Source organism: Aspergillus foveolatus, assembly GCF_047715535.1.
Source record: "Aspergillus foveolatus strain CBS 279.81 unplaced genomic scaffold BDW70scaffold_12, whole genome shotgun sequence".
Taxonomy (NCBI): domain Eukaryota; kingdom Fungi; phylum Ascomycota; class Eurotiomycetes; order Eurotiales; family Aspergillaceae; genus Aspergillus; species Aspergillus foveolatus.
In genome coordinates, this window is record NW_027396076.1 from 378245 (window position 1) to 400928 (window position 22684).

Sequence of the window (22684 nt, forward strand, 5' to 3'; positions counted from 1 at the left end):
TTGATGGCTTTCAAAAAAGCTTCAAAGCTTCAATTATCGACCCGCCGTAGCCAATCCTCCCAGGAAGCATCACACTCGTTCCTGCATCCGCCCGGCGCGGTACCTGTCGGTTACTATTGCTATCTCCCTGACCATGCTGTGATATTGTCGTTTCTTTCGATTCTGCAGTCAATCTCAGCTCAACGCCATGGCCGCAAAACCTCGCCCGTACCGGCGCATTCTCACCTCTGCGCTGCACCGGAGGTTTGTCCATGCTTCCGCATTGTCGTTGCTAGTCTGCTACGCAATTTCGGTTTTGATCGGCGACAAATCTTCTCGTAAGTACACTCAGCTCCTTCAACCCACGCACTAGCTAATCGGTTCTCTACTTGGAAGTATTCTGGGCCCTCTTTCCGCTCGGATCATGCGGTATCCGCACCGTTCTCCTCTTCATATCCCCTCTCGCCATCTTTGTCTTGCGAGTGGGTCAGATGCACATTGGCTCAAGAACGACGAGCTCTTCTCTTAACACTTTCCATTACCTTTTCCCACTTCACGTGATTCAGACTTTTGGGTGGTACATCTTCTCTGCATGGTGGTTCAGTGAGCTATACAAGTGGTCTGCGCCTACTAGTGCGCATCTGGAATGGGTGAAACGTGGCAGGTACGTTGGGGGCGCTTCAGGGAAAATAAATGACTGGTTGAGGTCAAGCTAACAAGGAGTAGCCCTCATGAGCGGGCGACTTTGAACGAAAGGACCATCTACATCTATACGTACCACTTACTCTTAGCCGTTGCGCAGTCGCTTGCTCACCTATACAACGATTACGATCGTGTTCCCATTGCCATCACAGACAAGCCCGTCGACGGCGCTGATCAGAAAACTCATCCGGCGCAGCCTATTTCAAAGCGTCTTCAGGAAGGGCTACATCAGGCTCTGAGAGATGGCCTTTTCAGGAGTACGGTTGTCGCACTTGTATGTCCGGTGGTCTACGTCTTCTTTCTCCGACGCCGAGCATGGAGTTACACCATGTCCTTTGCCAAATTATTCTGGGATTTTCCTAGGTCTGCCGCTGACCCTCCGAGCCTCATCCTTCCTGTCAAGCCACCCCTGATTGCACGGACAATTTTCTCTGGCGCACTCCTGGTTCTATGTTGGCAGACCACCAACCTGTTCTTTTCTATCTTTCTAAGCCAGGAACCGCTGAAGCGGGGCCAGCCATTGACCTCGGAGGCCAAAGACCCAACCGGGAGCTTGCTGAACGGTTTGAAAGCAAAGAAGGAAACTGTTCGCGCGTTTGCGTTTTGGGAATTGTGCTTCATTAGCCAGCAATTCCCTGACCGACGAAAGGCGATATTCAACGACATCGACCGTGAAGGTGGATCTGCTTGGACCCAGATTATGCAATCAGCCACGGAGGTAATCCAAGGCATTACAACCCGGATAAACGAGCAGAAGTCGGGCCCTGCGAGATCTAAGCCATCGCCAGCTGAAACCAAATCCGAGCCCACCCTTCGCACCCTGCCACGACTCACCGATCCTGTTAAAGAGGGCAACATCTTCGCCGCTTCTCCGAAATCCACCACGACAAACGGCAGACTCGGTGAGGGATTCAGTAGCACGTTGAGATCACTAGGAGAATCTCCAGACTGGACGCCCAAGGCCCGCGCCCGAGCCCGCGACGTATTTGACCGCGCCTCGTCCGCTGTTCTCAGTCCAGAGCGCAAACAAAGACTTCTCTCCTCATCCCAGGACTTCAAACTCCTCACCGGTGCTTCATCCACCAGACCCGAGAGCATCCACCCCTTCCTCGCCCAGCTTCTCCGCTCCCCCATCGGCCTTCTTATCCGCCAACCCTTCGCCCGCCGTTTGTCGGGTATTGTGCTCGGCCACCCCATTGCCTCTCTCTCCTCCATAATCGATGCCATCGAGTCCATCACCCGCCTCCTCATCGCCTCCCTCAAAGAAGACCCTTACGGCAAAGTCCAAGCCGACGTCCCTGCCATCGTCCGCCTCTTCACTGAAACGCTCACCACGCTAGACACCTACGCCCATGTGGAGTTAGATGTGCACTGGACAGATGCTGCGTTTCCGCCGTCAAATGATCCCGCTGCCCAGGCTGCTGCGAAGAGGGTTCCTGATGTCGAGCTCATTATTGATTCGCTTAGAGCTTCACTGAAGAGTCTTTTAACCGCGTTTAGTCCTTACTTTAAGGATGTCGGGCTTGTAGGGAAGGAATTGAGGTTGGCGAAGGGGGCTGCGGGATTTGATGAGGAGTGAGAGACTTGACTCACCTACTTCGGGCCTAAAGGATAATAAGATACAATGTCATTTCACATTTACTTGGACTATACGTTGGTGAACCTCGAGATTTGTACAAAGGTATGGCTTTAAAAAACAGAAAAAGTCATAACCGGTATACGTGTATCTGCACTGCATTGCTGGCGTTGATTTTCTCATTAGGAGTTTCCATGATTACTGCTCGTCGTTGCTCTTATTCTAGTTACTAAAAACATGGACGGAAAATTCAAGTAAAGTACGCCATTAAAGTCTTTTGATTCCCTGTATGCTGGGTATATCAAGAGTTCTTCGAAGCTCTTCGTCCGATCCGTCTATATGCATAACAGACCACAATAGTCTACCCTACCAACCACCCAATAACAGATAACATCCTAACCCAGCAGTTAATACAAACCAACCAGAAAATACCCTGTAGCAGTAGCTTCGTTTTTGCCTGACACCCCCGCGCATCCGTTGCCATTGTTGCCCTTTCCAAGCCAGAATAGTAAAGTTCAAAAAAACCAAACGAAACAATATTATCATGTTACCAGACTCCTTTTGGCCGTCAAGTCACTTAAGAGGAGAGAAGCGCTCCAGAAATAGCAAATGGATGGTTAGGTAGGTAAATAGGTAGGTAGAGAAGAGAGAGGGAAAGAGGTAAGGAGATAAAGAGGGGATTAGTCATGTCGCGTCACTGTCTCAAGGGAAAATTCGTGTCGGAGCCTTCCGTGTGTTTCTGAGACGTGTCTCCGATTCCATGTCGTGTATATAGAATCCACAGCACCTAGCATGGTATTCCTAATAGACTGTCGACCTTCCGTTTCCACGTGGCAGATGCGGAAGAAGTGGGGTTCAGGACAAGAGGGTGGACTGCTGAAGACGGCCCTAATTCAATGTGGTCTTCTACTTTCTGATGTATGCCGATTGCGCGGGAATCCAAATAATATGACTGGTGTTCTTATTTCGGCGGCGCATTGATAGGCTCAGGCGGCGCCTCCTCTTTCATGCAGGCGTTTTCCAAGATGTTAGTCCATTTGCCACTAGTCCCCGCATGGCTATGTTTGAGATGCTGCCTGAAGTGGTCCGCACGGAAAAACTTCTTCGAGTTGTTACATTCACCGAACTTATGGACGGCGGTGAGATGCTCAAACCGGGAGTCCCAATCGGGCTGAGGATAATTCGGGAACTCTTCACCGCAGTAACCGCAGCTATCGTGCGAAGCGGCACTTGAGCCTGATTGTGACGAAGGTGATGGATGGAATGCTGCTTGGAACCCTGGGAGAGCGGCACAGGACCATGAATGGCGCCGGAGATGGAGAGAGTTCTGGTGGCGCTCGGCCTCGTTCTTGTTCTTGAACCTGTTATTGCAGTAGAGACAGGAGTATTGTTTTTCCAAGGCATGGGCACTGCTAATGTTAGGCTGGGGTAATGATGGAAAGGCATGAAGATGAACTCACCGAAGCTCTTCAGGGCTGTCAAATTTCTTGGGCTTCTTGGGGCAGCAATCACAGATATATAGTCCACCAATCTTCGCTGCCGATGGGTTGGAAGCATTTAGATTTGTCTGGAACGACATCTTTCTTGAAGGGTTCGAACTAGACGAGTCAAGACCGTTATCTTGTGTGGTTTGCGCAGTCAATTGAGCAGATAACCCTGCGGTCGAGCCCGGATTGATCATTGCCTTTTCGTGAAATGCGTCAAGATCAGACTTTGGCGACAGTCCTGTGGGTGAACGGTCGTACGTCGATGCGGTAGTAATGCTGCTGCCTATAGAGGGGGCAGCGGACGAATATGACGCAGTAGTCCGCATGCTCACGGATGAAGCGGCCGATAGACTCCCGTAACTATGAGTGTAGCCGCTGTTTACCGACAGGTTATTGGTGAAAGGGTGCCCAGTGGTTCTCCGCTGAGAAAGATCGCCATTGCTTGTTGTGGTGTGGAGCGAATGCTTGTCATTGCCTATAGGCTCCCGGGGTGGGGACGATGCCCTTCGTTTCGTGCCAGACCGGGTGGCCTCTAAGTACGGCGGCGTCGCTTCGCGGACGCTGAACAATCGCGAAGGCAGAGATTCGTCCGTGGAGAATTCACCTTCCATATCCGAAACAACGCTCTGGTCGTAGCTCCCTCGGTTTGACCGACTTGGAAGGCTGGATAGATCGTCATACTGAGGAGTTGTCCCACCCTTACGGCGACCATCGCGGGAGAAGGGCGAGTGATCATTGTACTCCAATGTTGAGGACGGCGCGTTGCTCTCAACGCTCGGACTTCGACGACCGATGTAGTCTCTCCATGCCACCTTTGTGTTTGGTGATATCCCGCCAGACTGAGAACTGCCCGACCATCGTACGTCAAGTGACGGCACGTCGGAGCCGGCTGGTGAGGGTAAGCTCGAGAAACTTCTTAACGGTATCGGAAGAGTTGATAATGAGGCTCTGTTATCTGTAGCCATGCTGACCGACTGCCGCGGTGAGACTGGTTTTCCGATTTTCGAAAGAAGATGTTGGTCGTAGGCATGAGACGAATCTTTGACGCTTCGTCGAGAAAAGTCATGTTCGCCTTTGAGACTGTTGAACAAAGTCAGCGTCATTCTTCCATACGAGCCGAAACAGGCGCGAATCAACCTGCAGACGACTCTCCGACAACTGCGGCCGGTCAGTTGGACACTTACAAAGGTCCGGGGTTGCCAATTGAGACAGAATTACGGAACCCTTCATCGGCCGGTGGAGGGGGCTCAATCTTGATATGCGCTTCAGGGCTCCTCGCAGCAGGTAAACCGTTCTGCCTGCCATCTGATTCATCCAGCGCCATCGGATCAAGTCGCGGTAAGGAATAATCTGGGCGACGATGGTCCCCAAGAAGACTTGAGTTAGGGTTGATAGGAGCCAGTTTTGTAGACCCCTGCGAGAGTCTAGAATTCGCATGTATCCAGCCGGCATCGTACCCATTCTCTAGGTCACTAATGCGCGGGGGCGGCGGTAATGGTGGCGGCGCAAAGTTTGTCATTGTGTTTGTTCGAATCGGTACGGGGCCCTGAGAAGGAAACGACTGCCCAGACATGGCCCTCGCGGTAGGAAGACTACCGCTGTTGGACTCGTGGATGTGGATTGAAGGGGTTGAAAGTCGTGGAAAGTCCATCGTACAGAAGTAAAGGCGACCTAGGGTTACTCATCGATACCGGAATGAGTGACACCTAGTTGCATAAAGCACGGATCGATGATCGAAAAGTAAGCTTAAGGAGCGACTTCGGATCGTGCGGATAGACGAGATAGAGTAAACAGCGCCAAGTCCCAAGGGTCGGTCGAAGTTCCTGCTTCTAAACCCGAGGTCTATACGGAGCAGTGGCTCGAGCGGATAGACAAGGCCTGGGTGGCTGCTCGAGCGCTGAGAATGAGACGAGGCAGGAATAATAAGAGGTCGTGGTGGCGAATCTGAAGAGGAAAAAGCAGCTACAGGTAAAGGAGTGTCTCAAGTGTCTCAACTTTATCTGGTTCAGCTGTCAGCTGTCGAGAAGCTCGTCGCCGGCGGCAAGTTATTGGCGACGGAGAACAGCAGGCGCGTAAGATTGACGGGACATGCTGGAGAATTGTTTGCGAACAGGAGTCGTTTGGAGACACAGAAATAGCCGAAGGCTGTGTCTGCACTGTCGCTGCGCGAGCGATCTTATTGGCACGAGGCTATCGGGAGCTCTCGTCCGTCCGTAGACGCTGCAGCGGAATTCAAGATGCAGAAATGGCCTCAAGATAAACAGGTGGGAGGGTTGAAGCACGTGTCAGATGCACAGAGTTGCAGTGACCGAAAGAGAAAAGAAGGAGGGAACCATGAATGATGGATGAAGAGGTGAGGAATGGAAGATGCGAGGGAAGACGGGGAAGACCGAGTGAAAATGAGTGAAAATGAGAGGAAGTGGAAGTGGAAGTACTGTACAGAGTGTAGGGCGAGTGTGTAGGGCGAGTGTAGGGCGATGGTGGTGCTACCCACGGGCTTATTGGTCCCTACAAGGCTGAACGGGATCGAAGTCGAATTATACCCGTTTCTTTTCGAGCTTTCTGGGGTTTTCCTCTCTCGAACCAGATAGGGATAAAACACAGGACCAGCTGGGACTGGCGTCGTGAGCGGCACAGGATTCAGGTCACGAAGACTGGAAGAGGAGAAGAAGGAGGGAAAGAATCAGTTAAGAATGATACTCTTTCGTATTTGAAGATCTGGAGTTAAGTGGTGACTGGTAGTGCGCCTTGTCTGGGCCTGCTGTTAAATTGCAAATCATGCTGAAAATTACATATAAATTACAGGCCCTCCAGCAACTAGCAACTCTATCAAAGACTCCAAGGAACTTCCATTCCCCTCCCCACTGAATCCAGCATGACCCAGTGACTGTCAATTCATCAACCATGGCCCGTGGGCTCAAGCACGAGTCAATAATCATGGAGCCACAGAGCCAGAGAGCCTTGGACGTCATTTTTTGCAGCCAAGTTGCCAACTAGCTTTTGATCTCCAGATTATGCTCGACCTGCACATACGTACCTTCCTTTTTCGTACTCTAGAAACTCTAATACGGTCGCGCCTTCAGGCAATACTTCGGTATAGAGAACGAGCGCGTTGCTGCCTGGAGACGATGACATTGCTAGGTGGGCAATGCTAGGCAGGCTGTTGCTGAGAACATCGGCGCCAGCAGGCTCAGCAGGTTGCGGTCATTGCGGAGGTTGCGGTCATTGCGATGATTCCTGGTCTGAGCGTGCCCTGAAGCGCGAGCTGTTGGCAGCGGTCATCCAGAATCCAGATGATCCATAGTCAACGTAATTATTCTCCAGTCGAACTGATTGCAGGGTTGCACAGCTCTGGACACATACATACATACATACCCTGTCATTCGCGAGGCAGAGAACATCGAACGTGGGGAATCTTCCTAACAAGGCCTCCAAGTCTCAGGCGAACACTTACAGCGCTCTGGCTGAGCAGGAAGCAGACTGCTCACTCAAAAATTCAGCCTTACAGAGACGCCACCACATTTTTGTGTCGTTCGCAAGCTGGATTTCGGGATATCCAGATCAAGAGCGGTGAGCTGAGCAAAACGGGTTAGCTCCAAGAGTGAGGCAGTGCTGGAAGCTGGCACCATGGATACTTTTGATTGGGCTGAATTCGTCTCCATAACATCCTTGCTCCAGCCTGCGGTCAGAGGGGTTTGATTTTCATGCCCCGAGCCTCTGACAGGCTGGATTCTATCTGTAAGACAGTCAGAAATACAGAAGACTAAGCGCTTGGCCCAACGGACTCCCGTAGGTAAATTAATGAATGTCGAGTCTATTTCTCTGAAGGTTAGACAGTGGAGATGGTGAACTGACCTTAAAATGTACTCAGAGTACTCTAGAGTAGTATCAGAATCTGTCTCTAATTAATTTACTCCGGTGTAGTGCTTGGCTGGTTGCCAATCCACTTCCTTTGGGTATTTATATCCGTATAAATTCCTACTAAAAGATGATTTAGATCCCAAAAATGGACCCCGGGCTTTTTAAGGAGTCCTTAAGGAGTTCAGAAGGGGCTCAGAAGTGTTTAGAGACTGGTAACCTACGAGCCCGCGAGTCTTACGATCCGTTTTCGGTAGGAGCAGTATGGAGCAATAGGCAACAACATACGGCAAAGGAGGAGAGGAATAATAAATCCAGGTGATGAAAATAATGAGTATTGGGGAACTGCATCTTCAAAAGATGAAGATCCACCGGTGGCTCGAGTGGATGAAGCAAGATCAGTGCCAGTGCCAGTGTAGAGATGACGACAACAGGCCGTGTACGGAGATCAACATCTCACATCTCCTGGGCCACTATACACGAAGCGGTAGAAGAACTATGACTTTGTAATCTTTGTCACGAAAGGAGGAGACATGGAATGAGCACATTCTGTTCCCAGTTCAAGAATATTGTCGCAGGGAAATGAAGTGCTAAGTGCTAATTTCCCAATGACAGCACTGTGGCAGTGCATGTATTCTAGAGGGCCTGGTGGAACCACTAGCTACAGCCTGGCCACTCATACAGTAGCTTTTGCTTCTGCACTACTTAGAGGTGGGGCAGAGGAGAACCTAGGACACGCTTCGCTCTCCCGAGGCCTTGGGCGATTCTTGGATGCCACTCTCCAGCCAGTCAGAAGCAGGTCTCCCGGGAACCCTGAATTGAATCCAACCTGCCAGGTACCTTTGTAATTTTGCATACGCCCTATCCAGCACCACTGGTATTTTTTATTTCCTTTTCCCTTTTTTAGGTCGTCGCACGCCCTTATCTGGCAGATTTTCTGATGTACACCGTGTACACCTCAGCTTCATGTCGGCCATGAATCAATAGGTATGCCAAGAACAGGGCTTATGCTCCTGTCTGCCTGTCTCGGCATTGCAGCTCTCGAGCTGACGTTGCGTATGAGGAATACCCACAAGGGAGCGGAAGGCAATCCAGTTGCTGGCACCGGTCGGCAACCTCTTCTCCGCGAGGCAAGGCCGCATAAAGGTGATACCGGAACTGTTTCCCGTTCGACTATTGGTTCATTTGCATGAGACTTCACACTGCTCCTCGCCCCTGGCGCCTGGGTCGAGATCAGGGCCGCTGTAAGTTGCCGACGGTTGCTGGGCGGCTGAGGAATGGGCACCGAGGAGTGACGGAGTTGCCTATTGTAGACTCATGGAGGCATTGATTGTTTTGACTCAATTCTTTTACATCATTTTCGAGCATCAGCAGGACTAGCGGCCATAGTCGGCTGAAAAGAGCAGACCAAGCGATGGGAACGGCTCGGTCTATTGAGTAATTTCCTCGTACCCCAAACCAAGGTTTTGCTGCTTGGGTTTGCAGTAACCGAAAGTAAAAATATATAAATAAAAAACCGCCGTCAGCCTTAAAGGGCTGCAGAGAGTTCCGGGGACCGCTTCCGGCGCTTTCCAAGTTTGTATCAGCTTCTTCTTCGAGAGCCCCTTTTGGCCGCACGGCTCTTTTGCCACTGGATGCGGTGACTTGCAGTCATATAGCGTCCGTATTGCTGACACTGACGACAGTGCTTGGAAGTGTATGCAGAGGAAACCAAGCATTATTTACCTCGTACTAAAATAAGCGTTTGGATGGGACCAATGATACTGGAGATTTCTTGGCCACAGACTATCTGGTCCTAGCGTCCTGAAGCGCGCTCATTCGTACTCCATACGGAGTAGCCTAACTACACTTCACATCCATTACCGGTCAATGCTGCTGGACAACTGGAAGCCTGCTTGTTGTACAGCGCCAGCATATTTAGGTACTCCGTAGAGCCCCAGAGGATGACGACAACAGGCAGTTAGCATGAAGTGACGGCCAACGAGCAAGCACCATTTGATCCTTTAGGGTTCAAACGGAGGGATGAAGCCGCACAGACTCATGCCTGTTCGCGATAGTATCAATACTGGAAAGTCTGAAACTAGCTTTCACAGCCTTGGCGGCAAAGGAATGCCAATCACGGACTAAGGCAGCGATTATGGATGTTCTTCCTGCAGGGAATCCTGCAGCAGCACTCAAACGGGAAATTATGGATGACGGGCCGCCATCCAGACGGCCGAATGGTCCGAGGATTTCCCCGCCCAGTGCCTTCAATGGTCGTCTATTGCGTCTGACTCGCTAGCGCCAGGCCGATTCCTCCATACACTCTGTTGGTTCAATAGGCAACGCTGACGTTATAGGGATACGAAGCACAAGACCTCGATTTCTATGGGGCCTGGAATCTGGAGAACATGTGCAGCCATCGGAATGCCGTGAGCCCTGGGTCTTCCATGGATGGCGGCAAATGCAGAGACTTGCTTGAAACCAGCCAACGACGCCAAAGTCGAAAGTGCGGGGTATTGGCGCGGTCACGGGACCAGCCGTACCCTTACCCTAGGCCCTATCTCCCCCAATTCTGGTAATCCTTGGCCGACCTGAGCGCCAATCATTTCTCTTGATATTCTTGGCGGGGCCGCTGAATATCAACTCCAAGATCCCGGAAGTCAGAGTGTGAGTCAGGCAAAAGCGTCCTCTCTGCGTTCTCACGTTATTGCAATATAAACCTGGTCTTTCTCTCTTGCTAGTGCTGTTCAGAGTGTGAGTCAGGCAAAAGCGTCCTCTCTGCGTTCTCAAGTTATTGCAATATAAACCTGGTCTTTCTCTCTTGCTAGTGCTATTCAGGACATTTACAGCGAACCTTCGCTGTATGCAATAAAACACCATGGCTATGAATAAGGTTCCCGGCCATAACATCTACATCGGAGGGTTGGTACTAGGAAGCAAGCCCATAGGGATATGAAAATGGCTGCTAACGCAAGTCCTTAGCGTATTCGCCTTGAAGAATAAGGCTGCCATGAGCAGCGGAAACATCACCCATGTCCTTTCAGTGATCCGATTACGGCCGAAGGATGATTTGTTCGCTGGCTACCAGCATCACCGCATCGAGGTTGATGACTTAGATGATGAGAATCTACTCGAGCATTTCCCGTCAGCCATCAAGTTCATCCAGTCTGGCTTGGATTCAGGTGGTGGCGTGCTAGTTCATTGGTTAGTTTACGTCTCATCTAGTTCAGGGTCACCTTAGAGACCACGTGTCGCCCTACAATGCCTTTGTTTCATTGTAGGCCACTAACAGCATCCAGTGCAATGGGGAAATCCCGCTCCGCAACTGTCTGCATTGCATACCTTTTGCGTCGGCAACGGAATGCGCTCACACCGCAGTCCGCTCTTGCTCTTCTTAGGGAATCCCGACCGCTATGTGAACCCAACCCGGGGTTCATGGAGCAGCTCAATGTTTACCACCAGATGGGATGTCCTGATGATGTTACTTCGCACCCTCTCTACAGCCGTTGGCTTTATCGCCGAGAGGTTGAAGAGAGCGTTGCCTGCGGGCGTGCTCCCGAGATGGAGTCCGTTTATTTCGAAGACGAACAGCCACAGCAGCACGTAGATACCACGGGTCCAGCAACGGAGATAAAATGCCGCAAATGCAGGTCGGTCTTCTAATTCCTGAAAACAGCCATTTTACTCACTATAAATAGGCGAAAGTTGGCGATCGCACCATTTGTTGTTCCACACGGATCCCATGGGGATGTAAAGGGCGCAATAATCTCTGAATGCGCACACATATTCATGAGTCCGCTAACATGGATGCGACCTAGTCTTTTCCCTGATACCCCTGGGGATGCACCTTTGTCAGGCCGGTTGACATGTCCCAATTCCTCATGTGGATCCAACATTGGAAAGTTTGCGTGGCAGGGAATGCAATGTAGCTGCGGCGACTGGGTTGTCCCTGCAATTGGCCTTGCGAGGGCAAGAGTGGACATCTCGGAGCCAGTCACCATCCGACGAGGGCCCGGTTTACCTTCTGGTATCCGGTTGCCACCGAATATGCGACCTAATATAGGTAGCGCTGGTGTCAAGCCTGAAAGTGAAAGGTACGTCTTGTACAGATCTAATCATTAGCTGTCACTGTAAGTACGAGGAGAAAGTAACACGAGTCTTGTGATTAGGGATCCCGCGAAAGGCAGCCTTTGATCCATAACGTCATAAATCGACCTCATTGCAGTCTGAGCGCCGCCGCGCCAAAAATTAAACAGCCCGCGGCGGGTGTAGCCTACGTAATGGTCCGTCCGCGGAAAAGGTTTGCTCTTTGCATGGTTGAAGTGGTTCAGCCTGGCAGCAAATGCGTCTGATATCCGAGCGAATGCAACCAGAACGTCACGTGGCTTTCACGATGATCGATTTCATTTCACGAAATGAGACACCGCCACTCAATCTCCAAGAGCGGGGGTGGGAGATAGGAGCCAGGAAATAAGAAGAGGCAGACCGCTGGGACGGTACGGACTATGGGATCGTGGATTCATGGACCCTTGCGTGCGCAGAACGGTACAGAGTATGTGCAAGCACAGCCAAGACACACCTAAACGTTAAAACTCTATTTCAGGGTTGATTGGCGTCAATTCGCTACTGTTTCAGAAGTCGCAGATCCAACCACCAGATCGCCCGTCTCATAATCTCATTCAGAATCCTTGTCGGCGTAAAAGGATCGGATGCACGCAACACTCGCTCCAATAGCACAGGCAGCCGTCGAGATAAAAATATTCACCTGTTACGCAAACCGAGCATCCAGCCCCTAGATAGACGAGCCGGCATGGAACCCCCATGCTTAGTTGCCAGTGCCTTAAACTCTGTAGTATTCTGAAGGTTGAAAACTGAGAAACCTGAAACCAGGGCCAGAACCCCACATACGTCCCACGAGGCTGGACCCGCCATTACTAAGCCAGGCGGGCCAATCCTGTGCCTGTCCTGCCGCCTGTCCTTGCAAGACGAGGTTGAAACTCGGACGCTCAGGAACAGAAGGCATCTCGGGGATCTGCAGCATGGGCGGTTCGGCGTGGAAGAACATTCCAGCGGTACACTCCACCTCGCAGGGGCCCGGCTGGGCTGGATCACTAGCGCCGGGAAGGGGGCTGTGCAAACTGCTCTTACGCAACGCCCTCTGGCGGCGACCACTCAACGCTCGCGACTGACATTCTCCCTGGTTTCTGGAGTTTGGGTTCGGCGGTAATTTTCAATTACGCCGTACACAGACTCGTCTCGTGGCAAACTGGGCTGCAGCTGAAAGTCGATTATTATAAAATATTTGACTCTGGCGGCCGGTTCCCAATGCCGCCACTCTAAGAATATCGAGTTGCATCGACTACGTCTACGTACTCCGCACAGTGTCCCATCCTCAGCTCCATTCTGAGACCTTGTTGCGCAGGGACTGAATGCAAGCAACACACGCATAATAAACCTAAATGGTGCTTGGCATTCTGGATTCTTGTTCTTGGAATCTCCGGTTGCATATACGAGTGCGGGCTATACTTCCAACTCAAAAAAGAGCAAAAAAAGAGAAGGAGGACACGAAGTTACCGTTCTGACACTCTGAGGCCAGAGATCAGGTTTATCAACCTAATTAGACACGAGCTGGCTGGCTAACTATGGCTGCTCAAGGCATACTAGACTTATTCCTCCCGTCTTAACCAAATTTCGTCCTGTTCATTTCACTTATAGTAGTCTAGTGTAATCATGAACGGAAGGTTCCACCCGCAGTAGAGATACTTGTCAGTCCGGTGTCCACTGCTCTGCAGCCAGAACGTTCCTCACCGGCATTGATGGTACGTAGACATCTGGCAAGGCGGCACTGACGACTGGATAGACGGGCACGGCGGATCGATTAGATGGATGCCTAGTTTCAGTATGTCGTCGTCAGCCTCCCTATCAAGCTATCAAGCTATAGTCTGGGAAGCCCAAAGCTGGTCGGAGTCGAATTGATGCAGCCTAGCACTGCCTCAATTGCTGGTCAGTAGTAGCTCATAGTACCGGCTCTAAGCTTCCAGGTTTAAGATCGGTCGGCTCGGCCCTTATCCCTGTCCCTGCAGTACAGCGCAGGGTAGATAGGCAGTAGGGTAGCAACCTTTGACCTAGAAAGTGGTTGCCTTGTTATAGTGCTGCGTTCAGGTGCTACGGTTTGGCAGTCCGTGTTCGGCTGAATCGAAAGTATTCCTACAATATGCTTGCTATACTCGGCTTGATGTGCTTGCTTGCATGCATATATACGGACATATCTGAACATTCAGACGGAATCGGGCGAGACATGTATAAGTGTCCTTTACTGGGATGCCCTAGATCCTAGTGCCATATGCACTACAACCCTTGGGAGCTCTACCAGTGCAATGACATAAGAACCCTGAAAGAGTGGCAAAGCTAGGTTGTACACGGCATGATACGGGATGGACAAGATTGGTGTAATGTCTCATTCATGTTTCGATGTCAATTCGTACTTTGCAGTGAGCGTCCTTTGAAAGTGGTGGTTTCTGTTACTATGCTACCTAGCAACAAGCTCCTGAGCAGGCTGACAGGGCTTCAAGATAGTGATCATGACTTCTTACTGTAACGCAGAATATAGATACATTAAGGCTGACTCTGCGTCTCCCACTTGAGTACTCTCATGGAACAGCTGATGCCGACTCTGACGCGGGCCAGCACGGATTGAACGTGCTTTGGTCTGAGTGCAAAGTTGTATCATTCCTTGCAAAATCAGCGAGGTCTGTCTACCTTGACTGGACTCAGACCGTGGCTCCTTATTTCCTAGAGTACTACTAGGAAGGTACCAGAAAGGGTACTAGGAAAGGTAATAGAAAGAAAGGGTAGCTAACTATTTCGACAGACAGTGTAACGTACTAACAGAGTTGAACAGAACATGACCTCAACAGGCACGCTACTCGGACATTGTCTTCGCGGGAATCAACCCTCTAACCGAGGGTGCCATTGATTATTAAAATTTTAGTGTATTAAAAAGGACTAGTCGACTTGCGTAGTTGGCTTCTGGTCGTGTTTATCTCCAGGGCTACCCTTGGCTACCCGTGGTAGTTCAGGCGGGTCAAATCTGCTGGCTATCCTCGAAACAAAAGTGGAAACGGTGAAGTGCGTAAGACGGGCGTAATTCGTAGGAGCTTGTCTCAATCTCGTATGCAGGTGAGTAAGGGATGTATCGGGCTATCTAATGCAGGTGGCATTGCCCCATTGCCCCGTTGCCCTATTCCCGGAATGGGATTGACGGATGCTTTAGTCCGTGGCAACAACTGTCCGCTAGGGGAACGAACCGCCGATGTAAATATTGTTTCAGACCAATCCTACTAGGGCTGACACGATGTTGGAACGACTCGGTCTGCGGCCAGGATTTGGGCGAGGGTCAGGGTGAGAATTAGAACCAGAATCAGAACCAAGAACGTATGCGTTAGATTGCTTGCAACACAAGGCGAAGACAGAGAACAATAGTACAAAGTAAGGATATCAGACAATGCAAAATTCAAACGTCGCCGTTGAGCGTGGGCGTGCGTTTGCCCACCTAAGACTAGCGCTTATCTGCTTCGCCGGTGGAACCGTTTCGGGCAACATTGAGCGAGCGCTGGCGGCAGCTTTCTATGTAGACTGCAGGGTACCTAATGAGTAGTGCACTACACTAGAGTTAGTGCTGATAGATGCGCCGGCGCATGCGCATGCGTTGCCGTTGCGCGACGTGGATATGTATGTGTATGACGCGAGGATGCGAGAGACGACGAGCAGGCGGTCTTGTGGTCTTGGATACGATTGCCAGAGTCGAGGAATGTTAGTGCTGACTGTCTACGGACGTGACACCTTGACCTGGCATGGCCGGGAAAGACCGACTTGATCTGAAATCGATGAATGTCGACTAGCTCGCTCTGTAGTCGCAGGCAGTTCTTCGGTTAATGCGCCAACTTAAGCTCCATCTTCGCGGGACGTGTTTTTTCATTCTCGACTAGCTTCCCCAGATTTCGCTGCCTTTGGACGCCTTATATGTCCCGAGTCCGTGTAGCATGAGACAGCTCCTGAACCTGCGCTGACGCTGACAGCAGTCAGCAAGCAATCAGTGCCTAAGCCGTCTGAGCGGGGACGCAATGCCTGCATACGAACGTTGATGTTGCCCTTGCCCGTACAACGCTCACGTACGCCTATCATATCGCATCACACCATGTCATCATATCCATGCTGGTCACGAATGGAGGTAGGACCCTTCGAAAAACGACATGTTACACATACCAGACTGAACCCTGTTTCTTGCGCAAATCTTAGAACATAACAAGCCCTAATCCAAAGATTGGTGGTGGGATCATCCGCCCATCTATCAACCCACCCACGCTTGGAGGTCGCTCGGGTCATATCGAGCGCAAGTAGACCGAGCAGCGCTCGCGTTGTGCGGACGCCTGGCGTTGTGACGCCCCACCACGTTTGCTTCCCGCTTCGTTAGAGCTGGACTTATCTACTTGCATTCACAGACCACCCGACGGAACGGACGGGAAGAAAGAGGGGTCTTGAAGCCGTTGACGGTTGCGCTTGGCGGCTTCTATGTTACACATTCTGTCGATGCGCATTTGGTAGAAGTTCCTAAGCGATGATGTCAGTTTATGCCCACCTGGACTGCCACACTAGGGTTAACAATATAGAAAAAAGTCCATACTTATGCAGAGCGAAGATCCGCGGCGAGTCATCTGTCGTAGATGTGCTTTGCTTTTTGATAGCATCAATCTACCGGCTGTCAGCAAAAAAACCAGCCAAATCAGAGAATAAGACGAACGAACCTTATCATCCCGCTCCTTCTCTTCCTTCGTATCGTCTGCCTTTTTAGAGTCATCCTTGTCTTTGTCCTTGTCGTCCTTAGGATCGTCCTTCTTTTCCTTCTCCTTCTTTCGCTGCTGCTTTTCCTCATACTCCTTCTTTACTTTTTCGATCTCCCTTGCCATAGCCTCGGCCTTTTTCTTCGCTGCCTCTTCCTCGGCATCAACAATGGGCGAGCAGAAATGCCGGTCTTTGAGGTGCACCGGGCAAACATAGAAGTAGTCCTAAGATTGTGTTAGACCATGAATCCCCTTCAAAGCAATATAGAAGAGAATCTATATAAAAGGTGCATGTGCATACTTTGTTGTTGGGCGTGATTAAAACACTGCTGGATGGTTTGTAGCAGATCAGGCAGGCTTTTGCGGCCGTATCCGCCACGCGCCGGAGGTGCCAGACGTTAGGAAGGGTTGTCATTTTAGTTCTGTCTATCTTATATGTAAAGAGAGATAGATGCGAGCCTAGTGTGTTGTCTATAGCGACAACTAGAAATGAGATCGCGTGGGAATTGGAGATCAAGAGAGACGGTGGAGTTGTGCGGAGAAACACCCAAGTCATGTGACCCAACAACTATATATCGAATGATATCTACCTTGCTTGTGAAATATAAAGTATAGTACCTTACTCGGTCACACTATCCAAACTCCTTAGGGCACTCCGCTCCCTGATCGGCGTTAACTCATCCGTGTTTCTTGCTCGCCGCCTTGCGTCTGTCCAGACCATGTACTCGCCGTAGCTCTTGGGCATAACATGCACATCACCCTCAACCAAAAATGTATAGTTGAACATACCCGTTGCCTTTTTCGTGCCATGCTCGACGTCCCGCACCTTGGTGTCCACGCGTACTTGAATCTTGGTGTACTTGCTCTTGCTCCCAGATTCGCGCTCCAGCGGCTCGGTGTAGGCGACGGTCGCGCGAAGGTAGAGAACACTTCCGACGGGAACTGGGTTCTCAAAGGTACTGGGATCGAGAGAAATGAAGTTTGGACGGGCGTGCGAGAATGAGGCGGCGCAGCAGAAGGCGAGCTCAAAGGTTTGCTTGAGCAGGAAGCCGCCAAAGATCATGAAGTTGTGGCGGTTGCGGTCTTGCGGCTGCATAATCATGGCGGATTTGAGGACTGCGTCGCTCATAGAGATGGTATTGGCGGGTCGTTTTTCAGGAGATTCTGTACTGATCAGTATGTATCCGGATAGGCGGTTTTGCCAACTGCACTTACTCAGGTATGACATTTCTTTCGTCCATAGGGAGTGAATGAGGTTGCTCTCTTCATCGTCAGGTGCTTTCTCAAGAAGACTCCGCTTCCTCAGTGCCTTCTTTGCTTGATAATTCTTTTCCCCTTTTTTGAACAATGCGCGCTCTTCCTCGGTTTCAACCAACAGAGGTGCAACATTGACGGGCCTGACAATGTCAGTAAGCATAACTACAACCGGCGGCCGTACTTACTTTTTAGTCGCAGGATCAAGCGAGACCATAGTAAACGCGCAAGTAATCAGGACATCCTCCGGGTTTGGCTTCTCCCCAGGCGCAGGGACCTTGGCAACCTGGAGCGAGACCTCCATACTGGATCTTCCGGTTGCATACGTAACCTGGCCGCTCAGCTCAAGGTCGCAGATTTCCATCAGCGGATGCTCAATGGTGATTCTATCCACGGCCGCAGTCACAGTCGTCACGGAGTCACCGGTGTGTCGGTAGGCTATAACACCCGCAAGCGCGTCAAGGTCCATTAGCAACGAACCCAGTCTACGCCCATTAGTGCAATCCTGTGCTCGATCAGAACGAGGCAAACAAACCTGATATGTCCTGAAGCATTCAGGTATGTGTCCAAGAGCCACTTATCCTGAGCCAGCGGGAGAATCTGCCGTGCTTCGTCAGCCCCATCACCTCGAACGTAAAAGCGTAAGAATACTGACAGCGCTGTAATAGCTATCTGCCATCCTCTTTGGCGTCAAATCTGGCTTGGCTCGAGGAGCCTCCTCCTGCCCCGGCTGCGGCTGCTCCCGACTCTTATTCAAAGCCTCAATCCATGGCGTTTTTACGCGCATGGGCATCCATGTTGGCCGAAACGCGGCTTGTGATGGAGTGGATTGAAACTCTCGAGTTGAGGCATAATATAATGAGTTCACTGCCCGGGGTCGAACGTTTGCGCCGGTCGTTGCAGCACAGAGATACTTGGAATGACTCGCGACGGAGCGGCGTGTGCTTAAGCTGAACATGGTATCTGTTCGTCGATTGAGGCTAGCTCTACGCTGCCTTTCAGGGATAAGTTTAGTTATGGAGAATTGGGGTGAGTAATGAGATTGTATTCGTTGTTATTGGAGAAACGAGTGGTTGATTGACAATTAACTCCCGCTCCAGCTCCCGACTCGGCTTCTTGCACGGAACAAATCGGGCCCGACTAAGAACTATCCCGTCAAGCTTCAGCTCAATCTGAGGAATCTACGGTTGTTCTATGCGAGGCTAGATCTCAATTATTTAGTTTCGCAATAAGCTCAAATCTCGTGCTAATAATGACCAGGGTTCAGAGCTTGTTCCCGAGGGTATACTCCATAGCTGAATTATATGTGCAGGATGACGTCATGTCATGTCTACTTCAGACGACGGGCTCAACTGCAACGTCTGCACTATAAGCTACTTTTGATAAGTACCCTATACTGCTACCCAGAGCATCATTCACACTATCAGGCGAAAAGTATGCTCAGCTCTATGCTAAACGCCAGCTTAATACCTCCTGCTGTTTGCCAAAGTTGGAGACGGTTCCATCATAGTTCGGCACAAAGGATGCCGTCAAAGTGAAGTCATCTAGTATTCTTAAGCAATCGACAAAGAAAACTGTCAATCATACAGGGCGATAGCGGGGTAATATCTGATAGCATGGCCCCAGCGCCATATGTTTCGAGTTTCTGGATCACCTCTGCTGTGGATCAGGTTCGACTGACGCCAACATAACTGCACTACCATTATCGCTTGAACAGCTATCTATATCTCGATTAGAAAGACAGATATAGACATTGAATTGCTGCGGTCTATTAGATCCAAAGGATACCCAGAGCGCAGACATGTCTGACCCTAGCAATCCCAACATCCAACACCGCACAACCCCCCAATGGGCCCTATACCAGCGTGAGAACTTTCTGAAGCTCAACGAGGGCAAGACAGCCCCGTTCAACACAGGTCAGCCTCTCTAACCATCTCATCTACCTCATCTACCACTAACCATCTGACAAGTACAGATCCCACCAAACTCGAACAACAAGCCAAGGAAACTCTCAGCAAAGGCGGCTGGTTCTACGCCTCTTCCAACGCCGGGCTATCAACCACCCACCTCGCCAACCGACAAGCCTTCTACCGCCACCGTATAATCCCCAATCAGCTCGTTGACACGAACCTCCGCGACACGACAACCACCATCTTCGGACACACAGTCTCGGCCCCAATCGGATTCGCCCCAATAGGCATCAACAAGATCTACCACCCGTCCGCAGAACTTGCTGTTGCAAAGGTTGCTGGCGAACTAAATCTCCCATACTGTCTCAGTACAGCTGGAAGCTCACCGATTGAGAAAGTCGGCGAGGCAAATGGACCGGGGAACCCGAGGTTCTACCAGCTATACATGCCGCACGACGACGAGCTGACAGTCTCCCTGCTAAAGAGGGCATGGGACAGCGGGTTCGACGCCGTCGTGCTGACGACGGATACATGGCAACTCGGCTGGCGCCACGACGACGTCGCGAACTCAAACTACGCATTTTACCGCGGTCTAGGCGCAGATTTAGGCCTAACTGACCCGGTGTTTCAAAAACGCTGCCGCGAAGCAGGCATCGACCCCGAGAAAGACGTCGTGGCAGCCTCGACCAAATGGATCGACTCCGTCTGGCATGGACGCGCCTGGTCGTGGGAGAAAATACCATGGCTGATTAAGACGTGGAAAGAGATATCTGGTGGTCGACCATTCGCCATCAAGGGGATTCAATCCGTCCCGGATGCAAAGAAGTGTGTTGAGCTCGGCGTCGACGGGATTGTGGTGAGTAATCATGCGGGCCGGCAGGTCGACGGTGCGATTGCGTCTCTTGATGCGCTCGAGAATATTGCGAATGCCGTTGGCGACCAGATCTATATCATGTATGATTCTGGTGTGAGGGGGGCGAGCGATGTTGGCAAGGCATTGGCACTGGGCGCGAAGTTTGTGTTTGTGGGGAGGTTGTGGATTTGGGGATTAAGTATAATGGGAGAGGAAGGGGTGAGGCATGTTATGAAGAGTTTGCTAGCAGATTTTGATATTTTGATGGCTGTGGGAGGGTTTAGAAACGTGAAAGACTTTGACCGCTCGATACTTGGTAAGTTCATGATTTGCCCTCAGGGGCTCGGATGCAGCGCTAACGTGTTGTAGAGTCATATCCAAAATCATACACGTATATCCCGGATAGGGTGTTGTGATTGCTCGAGTCATACTGGAAGGATATGTCTGCTTAAAGAGTGTATCATTACGCCGTACGCTAGCATGAACAACGCCACAAGTCAACAAAACGTGTTTCTGATTACAATAATATATGATATATGCAATAAAATTCTGCGACAGCTGGGGGTATGTAAAATAGAAATAGAGCCCACAAGAAGGCTGCTAAATACAAGACAAGAATAGAAGAGTGGCCACGGGCCAGAAGAAAGCAGGAACTTTAGCCGTCGTTCCCGTGCCAGTAAACTCGACGGACGTCCCGGTAGGGTCCGTAGAAGTGGAAGTTGATGAATCAGTGGAGTCCGAGTCGGACTCAGTAGAGAACGTGTCTGTGGGCGTTGCAACTGTCGCCGTCGTTGTGCTCGTGGTAGGTGAATCAGTTCCAGGAAGCTGCGCAAAGCCGATGCGGTCATTATCAAAATCAAAAACACTGTATACGTTTTTGAGAAAGGTGTCGCCGAGTATCATGACATTGTCACCAAATATGGCCTGGGCGATAATCGTAGAGACACAGCCGTCACCGGATTCCAGGTCTGCTCCAATATAATCCTTTGGAGACATGGTGTAGCTCACACCGGAAAAGGTGAACTGCACTTTAGCTGTCGAGTCACATGGGACAAGGTAGTTCTCGTCCGAAAGTTGCTTCGAGCCTGGAATGAGTGAATGTATGGTCTTTGCATCGTCCGGTGGAAACAATGAGTACGATGTCCCTGTGTCGATGATGGCTGTCTTGCCCGTGAACCCGCAGGATTCGCCATTGACGCTCGCGTCATCCAGAGGAATGCTCCAATGGATGCTTGACTCAACAACGTTAGTGTACGATATGTCACCCTCGAACTTGGTCTTATCGACACCACCAAACGTGACAGTCCCATTCCTTTCTCCGTCCGAGTTGCGCGACATGTGGAAACCAACAATGTTCGAATCAAGATCCCCCTCCTGCGTGACCAGGTCCATAAACGCACGCCTGCCGCCCAAGGAAGTATCATTGGACCGACCAAGCCCTAGAATTCCGTCTATGGGGTAATCCCGGAAGTCGTCCGTTGCATTAGTTGCCAACCCAAAAGTCATTTGTACATCGATATTGGCAATCTTGAGGCGATCCGTAACAAGGTTCCCGCTGACTCTGCCCGACCCGTATCCCACCATGAAAGTATCACTCGTCGTTTTCACAGTCGATGAGGAATTATCGCCAAAGGTATTATGCATCTGACAGGGCTCAGACGTGCAGTCTGCCCCAAATACCCAAGTATTCGCACCTCCCGTATCCAACATCATCCATACCGGCTGCCCGGGGGTCCCAATGTTTACTGTCGAAAAGTACGAGTAGTCGAGCCCATCTTGATGCAGAGCGACTGTATTTTGCGACGTGGGTGTATCGGCTAGGACGACTTTGTATATGTTATCACGGCGAACATGAGTCTTGATATCCAGACTCAGAAGGCTGTCGTCCGACCCCGAATCGCCCTCGCCCTCTTCATCATGTTGCGTTTCACTTGATATGTCGCCCGTGAGCATCTTCACAGGCACAAACCGGCGTTGGGGACTATCAACAGAGCCGGTTTTCAAGCCGATCTTAAAACTGTAAGGGATGAAGGCATTGGCGCCGGTGTAGAGGTAGGCTGCAGAGAGAAGACATTGTGAGAGACGCATGATCCGGCACGGATCTGGTAGAATCACAGGAGAACGCTGGTAAGCATTGAGAGATCAAACTGAAGCAGGCGAGTTTATATTTCGCATACGCTCAGACAGCCAGTTGAGATTAGGATACAGTCGAGTGTAATGAAAGAACTATTGCAGCAGGATGA

The 22684-nt window shown here is 50.8% G+C and overlaps 8 protein-coding genes across 8 annotated transcripts; 4 read left to right on the forward strand and 4 right to left on the reverse strand.

Annotated features, from left to right (window-relative positions):
* The first annotated feature begins 48 nt into the window (after positions 1 to 48).
* BDW70DRAFT_16753 (nucleoporin NDC1) lies at positions 49 to 2492 on the forward strand. The gene is made up of 3 exons (XM_073742248.1): positions 49 to 317; positions 376 to 643; positions 706 to 2492. The coding sequence occupies exons 1-3, from the start codon at positions 188 to 190 to the stop codon at positions 2258 to 2260; spliced, it is 1953 nt and encodes a 650-aa protein (XP_073598062.1). The 5' UTR covers positions 49 to 187; the 3' UTR covers positions 2261 to 2492.
* A 518-nt stretch (positions 2493 to 3010) lies between these two features.
* Positions 3011 to 5695, reverse strand: znfA (putative C2H2 finger domain protein). Its single transcript, XM_073742235.1, has 3 exons — positions 4929 to 5695; positions 3718 to 4824; positions 3011 to 3666 (listed from the first exon to the last, which is right to left on the reverse strand). Exons 1-3 carry the CDS (start codon positions 5393 to 5395, stop codon positions 3219 to 3221), a joined length of 2022 nt encoding a protein of 673 aa, XP_073598063.1. The 5' UTR covers positions 5396 to 5695; the 3' UTR covers positions 3011 to 3218.
* A 786-nt stretch (positions 5696 to 6481) lies between these two features.
* Positions 6482 to 7622, forward strand: BDW70DRAFT_132269 (uncharacterized protein). The gene is made up of 2 exons (XM_073736135.1): positions 6482 to 7033; positions 7112 to 7622. The coding sequence occupies exons 1-2, from the start codon at positions 6893 to 6895 to the stop codon at positions 7316 to 7318; spliced, it is 348 nt and encodes a 115-aa protein (XP_073598064.1). The 5' UTR covers positions 6482 to 6892; the 3' UTR covers positions 7319 to 7622.
* Positions 7623 to 10238: 2616 nt separating this feature from the next.
* Positions 10239 to 12101, forward strand: dspC (dual specificity phosphatase YVH1). Its single transcript, XM_073742339.1, has 5 exons — positions 10239 to 10506; positions 10567 to 10788; positions 10884 to 11234; positions 11283 to 11678; positions 11754 to 12101. The coding sequence occupies exons 1-5, from the start codon at positions 10463 to 10465 to the stop codon at positions 11776 to 11778; spliced, it is 1038 nt and encodes a 345-aa protein (XP_073598065.1). The 5' UTR covers positions 10239 to 10462; the 3' UTR covers positions 11779 to 12101.
* A 3978-nt stretch (positions 12102 to 16079) lies between these two features.
* Positions 16080 to 16839, reverse strand: BDW70DRAFT_158101 (AAA-ATPase Vps4-associated 1 family protein; the record flags this gene model as incomplete). Its single annotated transcript, XM_073740469.1, has 4 exons — positions 16080 to 16194; positions 16268 to 16335; positions 16389 to 16649; positions 16726 to 16839. 4 exons carry the CDS (start codon positions 16837 to 16839, stop codon positions 16080 to 16082), a joined length of 558 nt encoding a protein of 185 aa, XP_073598066.1.
* Positions 16840 to 16931: 92 nt separating this feature from the next.
* BDW70DRAFT_17090 (putative acyl-CoA thioester hydrolase) lies at positions 16932 to 18707 on the reverse strand. Its single transcript, XM_073743055.1, has 5 exons — positions 18334 to 18707; positions 18214 to 18278; positions 17867 to 18163; positions 17640 to 17821; positions 16932 to 17588 (listed from the first exon to the last, which is right to left on the reverse strand). The coding sequence occupies exons 1-5, from the start codon at positions 18634 to 18636 to the stop codon at positions 17044 to 17046; spliced, it is 1392 nt and encodes a 463-aa protein (XP_073598067.1). The 5' UTR covers positions 18637 to 18707; the 3' UTR covers positions 16932 to 17043.
* Positions 18708 to 19093: 386 nt separating this feature from the next.
* BDW70DRAFT_17124 (L-lactate dehydrogenase) lies at positions 19094 to 20920 on the forward strand. Its single transcript, XM_073743170.1, has 3 exons — positions 19094 to 19594; positions 19654 to 20757; positions 20811 to 20920. Exons 1-3 carry the CDS (start codon positions 19480 to 19482, stop codon positions 20855 to 20857), a joined length of 1266 nt encoding a protein of 421 aa, XP_073598068.1. The 5' UTR covers positions 19094 to 19479; the 3' UTR covers positions 20858 to 20920.
* Position 20921: 1 nt separating this feature from the next.
* Positions 20922 to 22666, reverse strand: BDW70DRAFT_17125 (pepsin-like aspartic protease). Its single transcript, XM_073743173.1, has one exon. It carries the CDS (start codon positions 22527 to 22529, stop codon positions 21042 to 21044), a length of 1488 nt encoding a protein of 495 aa, XP_073598069.1. The 5' UTR covers positions 22530 to 22666; the 3' UTR covers positions 20922 to 21041.
* Between the last annotated feature and the right edge of the window lie 18 nt (positions 22667 to 22684).

Excerpts from the sequence above, each read along its gene's own strand:
- BDW70DRAFT_17125 (XM_073743173.1), bottom strand. The coding sequence starts at position 22,529 with ATGCGTCTCTCACAATGTCTTCTCTCTGCAGCCTACCTCTACACCGGC.
- BDW70DRAFT_132269 (XM_073736135.1), top strand. The coding sequence starts at position 6,893 with ATGCTAGGCAGGCTGTTGCTGAGAACATCGGCGCCAGCAGGCTCAGCA. Across the intron at positions 7,034-7,111 it reads TGGCAGCGGTCATCCAGAAT|ATACATACCCTGTCATTCGC; the intron begins CCAGATGATCCA and ends ACACATACATAC.
- znfA (XM_073742235.1), bottom strand. The coding sequence starts at position 5,395 with ATGGACTTTCCACGACTTTCAACCCCTTCAATCCACATCCACGAGTCC. Across the intron at positions 4,825-4,928 it reads ATTGGCAACCCCGGACCTTT|TCTCAAAGGCGAACATGACT; the intron begins GTAAGTGTCCAA and ends TTTGTTCAACAG. Across the intron at positions 3,667-3,717 it reads GACAGCCCTGAAGAGCTTCG|TGCCCATGCCTTGGAAAAAC; the intron begins GTGAGTTCATCT and ends TAACATTAGCAG.
- dspC (XM_073742339.1), top strand. The coding sequence starts at position 10,463 with ATGGCTATGAATAAGGTTCCCGGCCATAACATCTACATCGGAGG. Across the intron at positions 10,507-10,566 it reads CATAACATCTACATCGGAGG|CGTATTCGCCTTGAAGAATA; the intron begins GTTGGTACTAGG and ends GCAAGTCCTTAG. Across the intron at positions 11,679-11,753 it reads GTCAAGCCTGAAAGTGAAAG|GGATCCCGCGAAAGGCAGCC; the intron begins GTACGTCTTGTA and ends TCTTGTGATTAG.
- BDW70DRAFT_16753 (XM_073742248.1), top strand. The coding sequence starts at position 188 with ATGGCCGCAAAACCTCGCCCGTACCGGCGCATTCTCACCTCTGCGCTG. Across the intron at positions 318-375 it reads GATCGGCGACAAATCTTCTC|TATTCTGGGCCCTCTTTCCG; the intron begins GTAAGTACACTC and ends TCTACTTGGAAG. Across the intron at positions 644-705 it reads GAATGGGTGAAACGTGGCAG|CCCTCATGAGCGGGCGACTT; the intron begins GTACGTTGGGGG and ends AACAAGGAGTAG.
- BDW70DRAFT_17090 (XM_073743055.1), bottom strand. The coding sequence starts at position 18,636 with ATGTTCAGCTTAAGCACACGCCGCTCCGTCGCGAGTCATTCCAAGTAT. Across the intron at positions 18,164-18,213 it reads AATGCTTCAGGACATATCAG|ACTGGGTTCGTTGCTAATGG; the intron begins GTTTGTTTGCCT and ends TAATGGGCGTAG. Across the intron at positions 17,589-17,639 it reads GAAAGAAATGTCATACCTGA|AATCTCCTGAAAAACGACCC; the intron begins GTAAGTGCAGTT and ends TGATCAGTACAG.
- BDW70DRAFT_17124 (XM_073743170.1), top strand. The coding sequence starts at position 19,480 with ATGTCTGACCCTAGCAATCCCAACATCCAACACCGCACAACCCCCCAA. Across the intron at positions 19,595-19,653 it reads GACAGCCCCGTTCAACACAG|ATCCCACCAAACTCGAACAA; the intron begins GTCAGCCTCTCT and ends TGACAAGTACAG. Across the intron at positions 20,758-20,810 it reads CTTTGACCGCTCGATACTTG|AGTCATATCCAAAATCATAC; the intron begins GTAAGTTCATGA and ends AACGTGTTGTAG.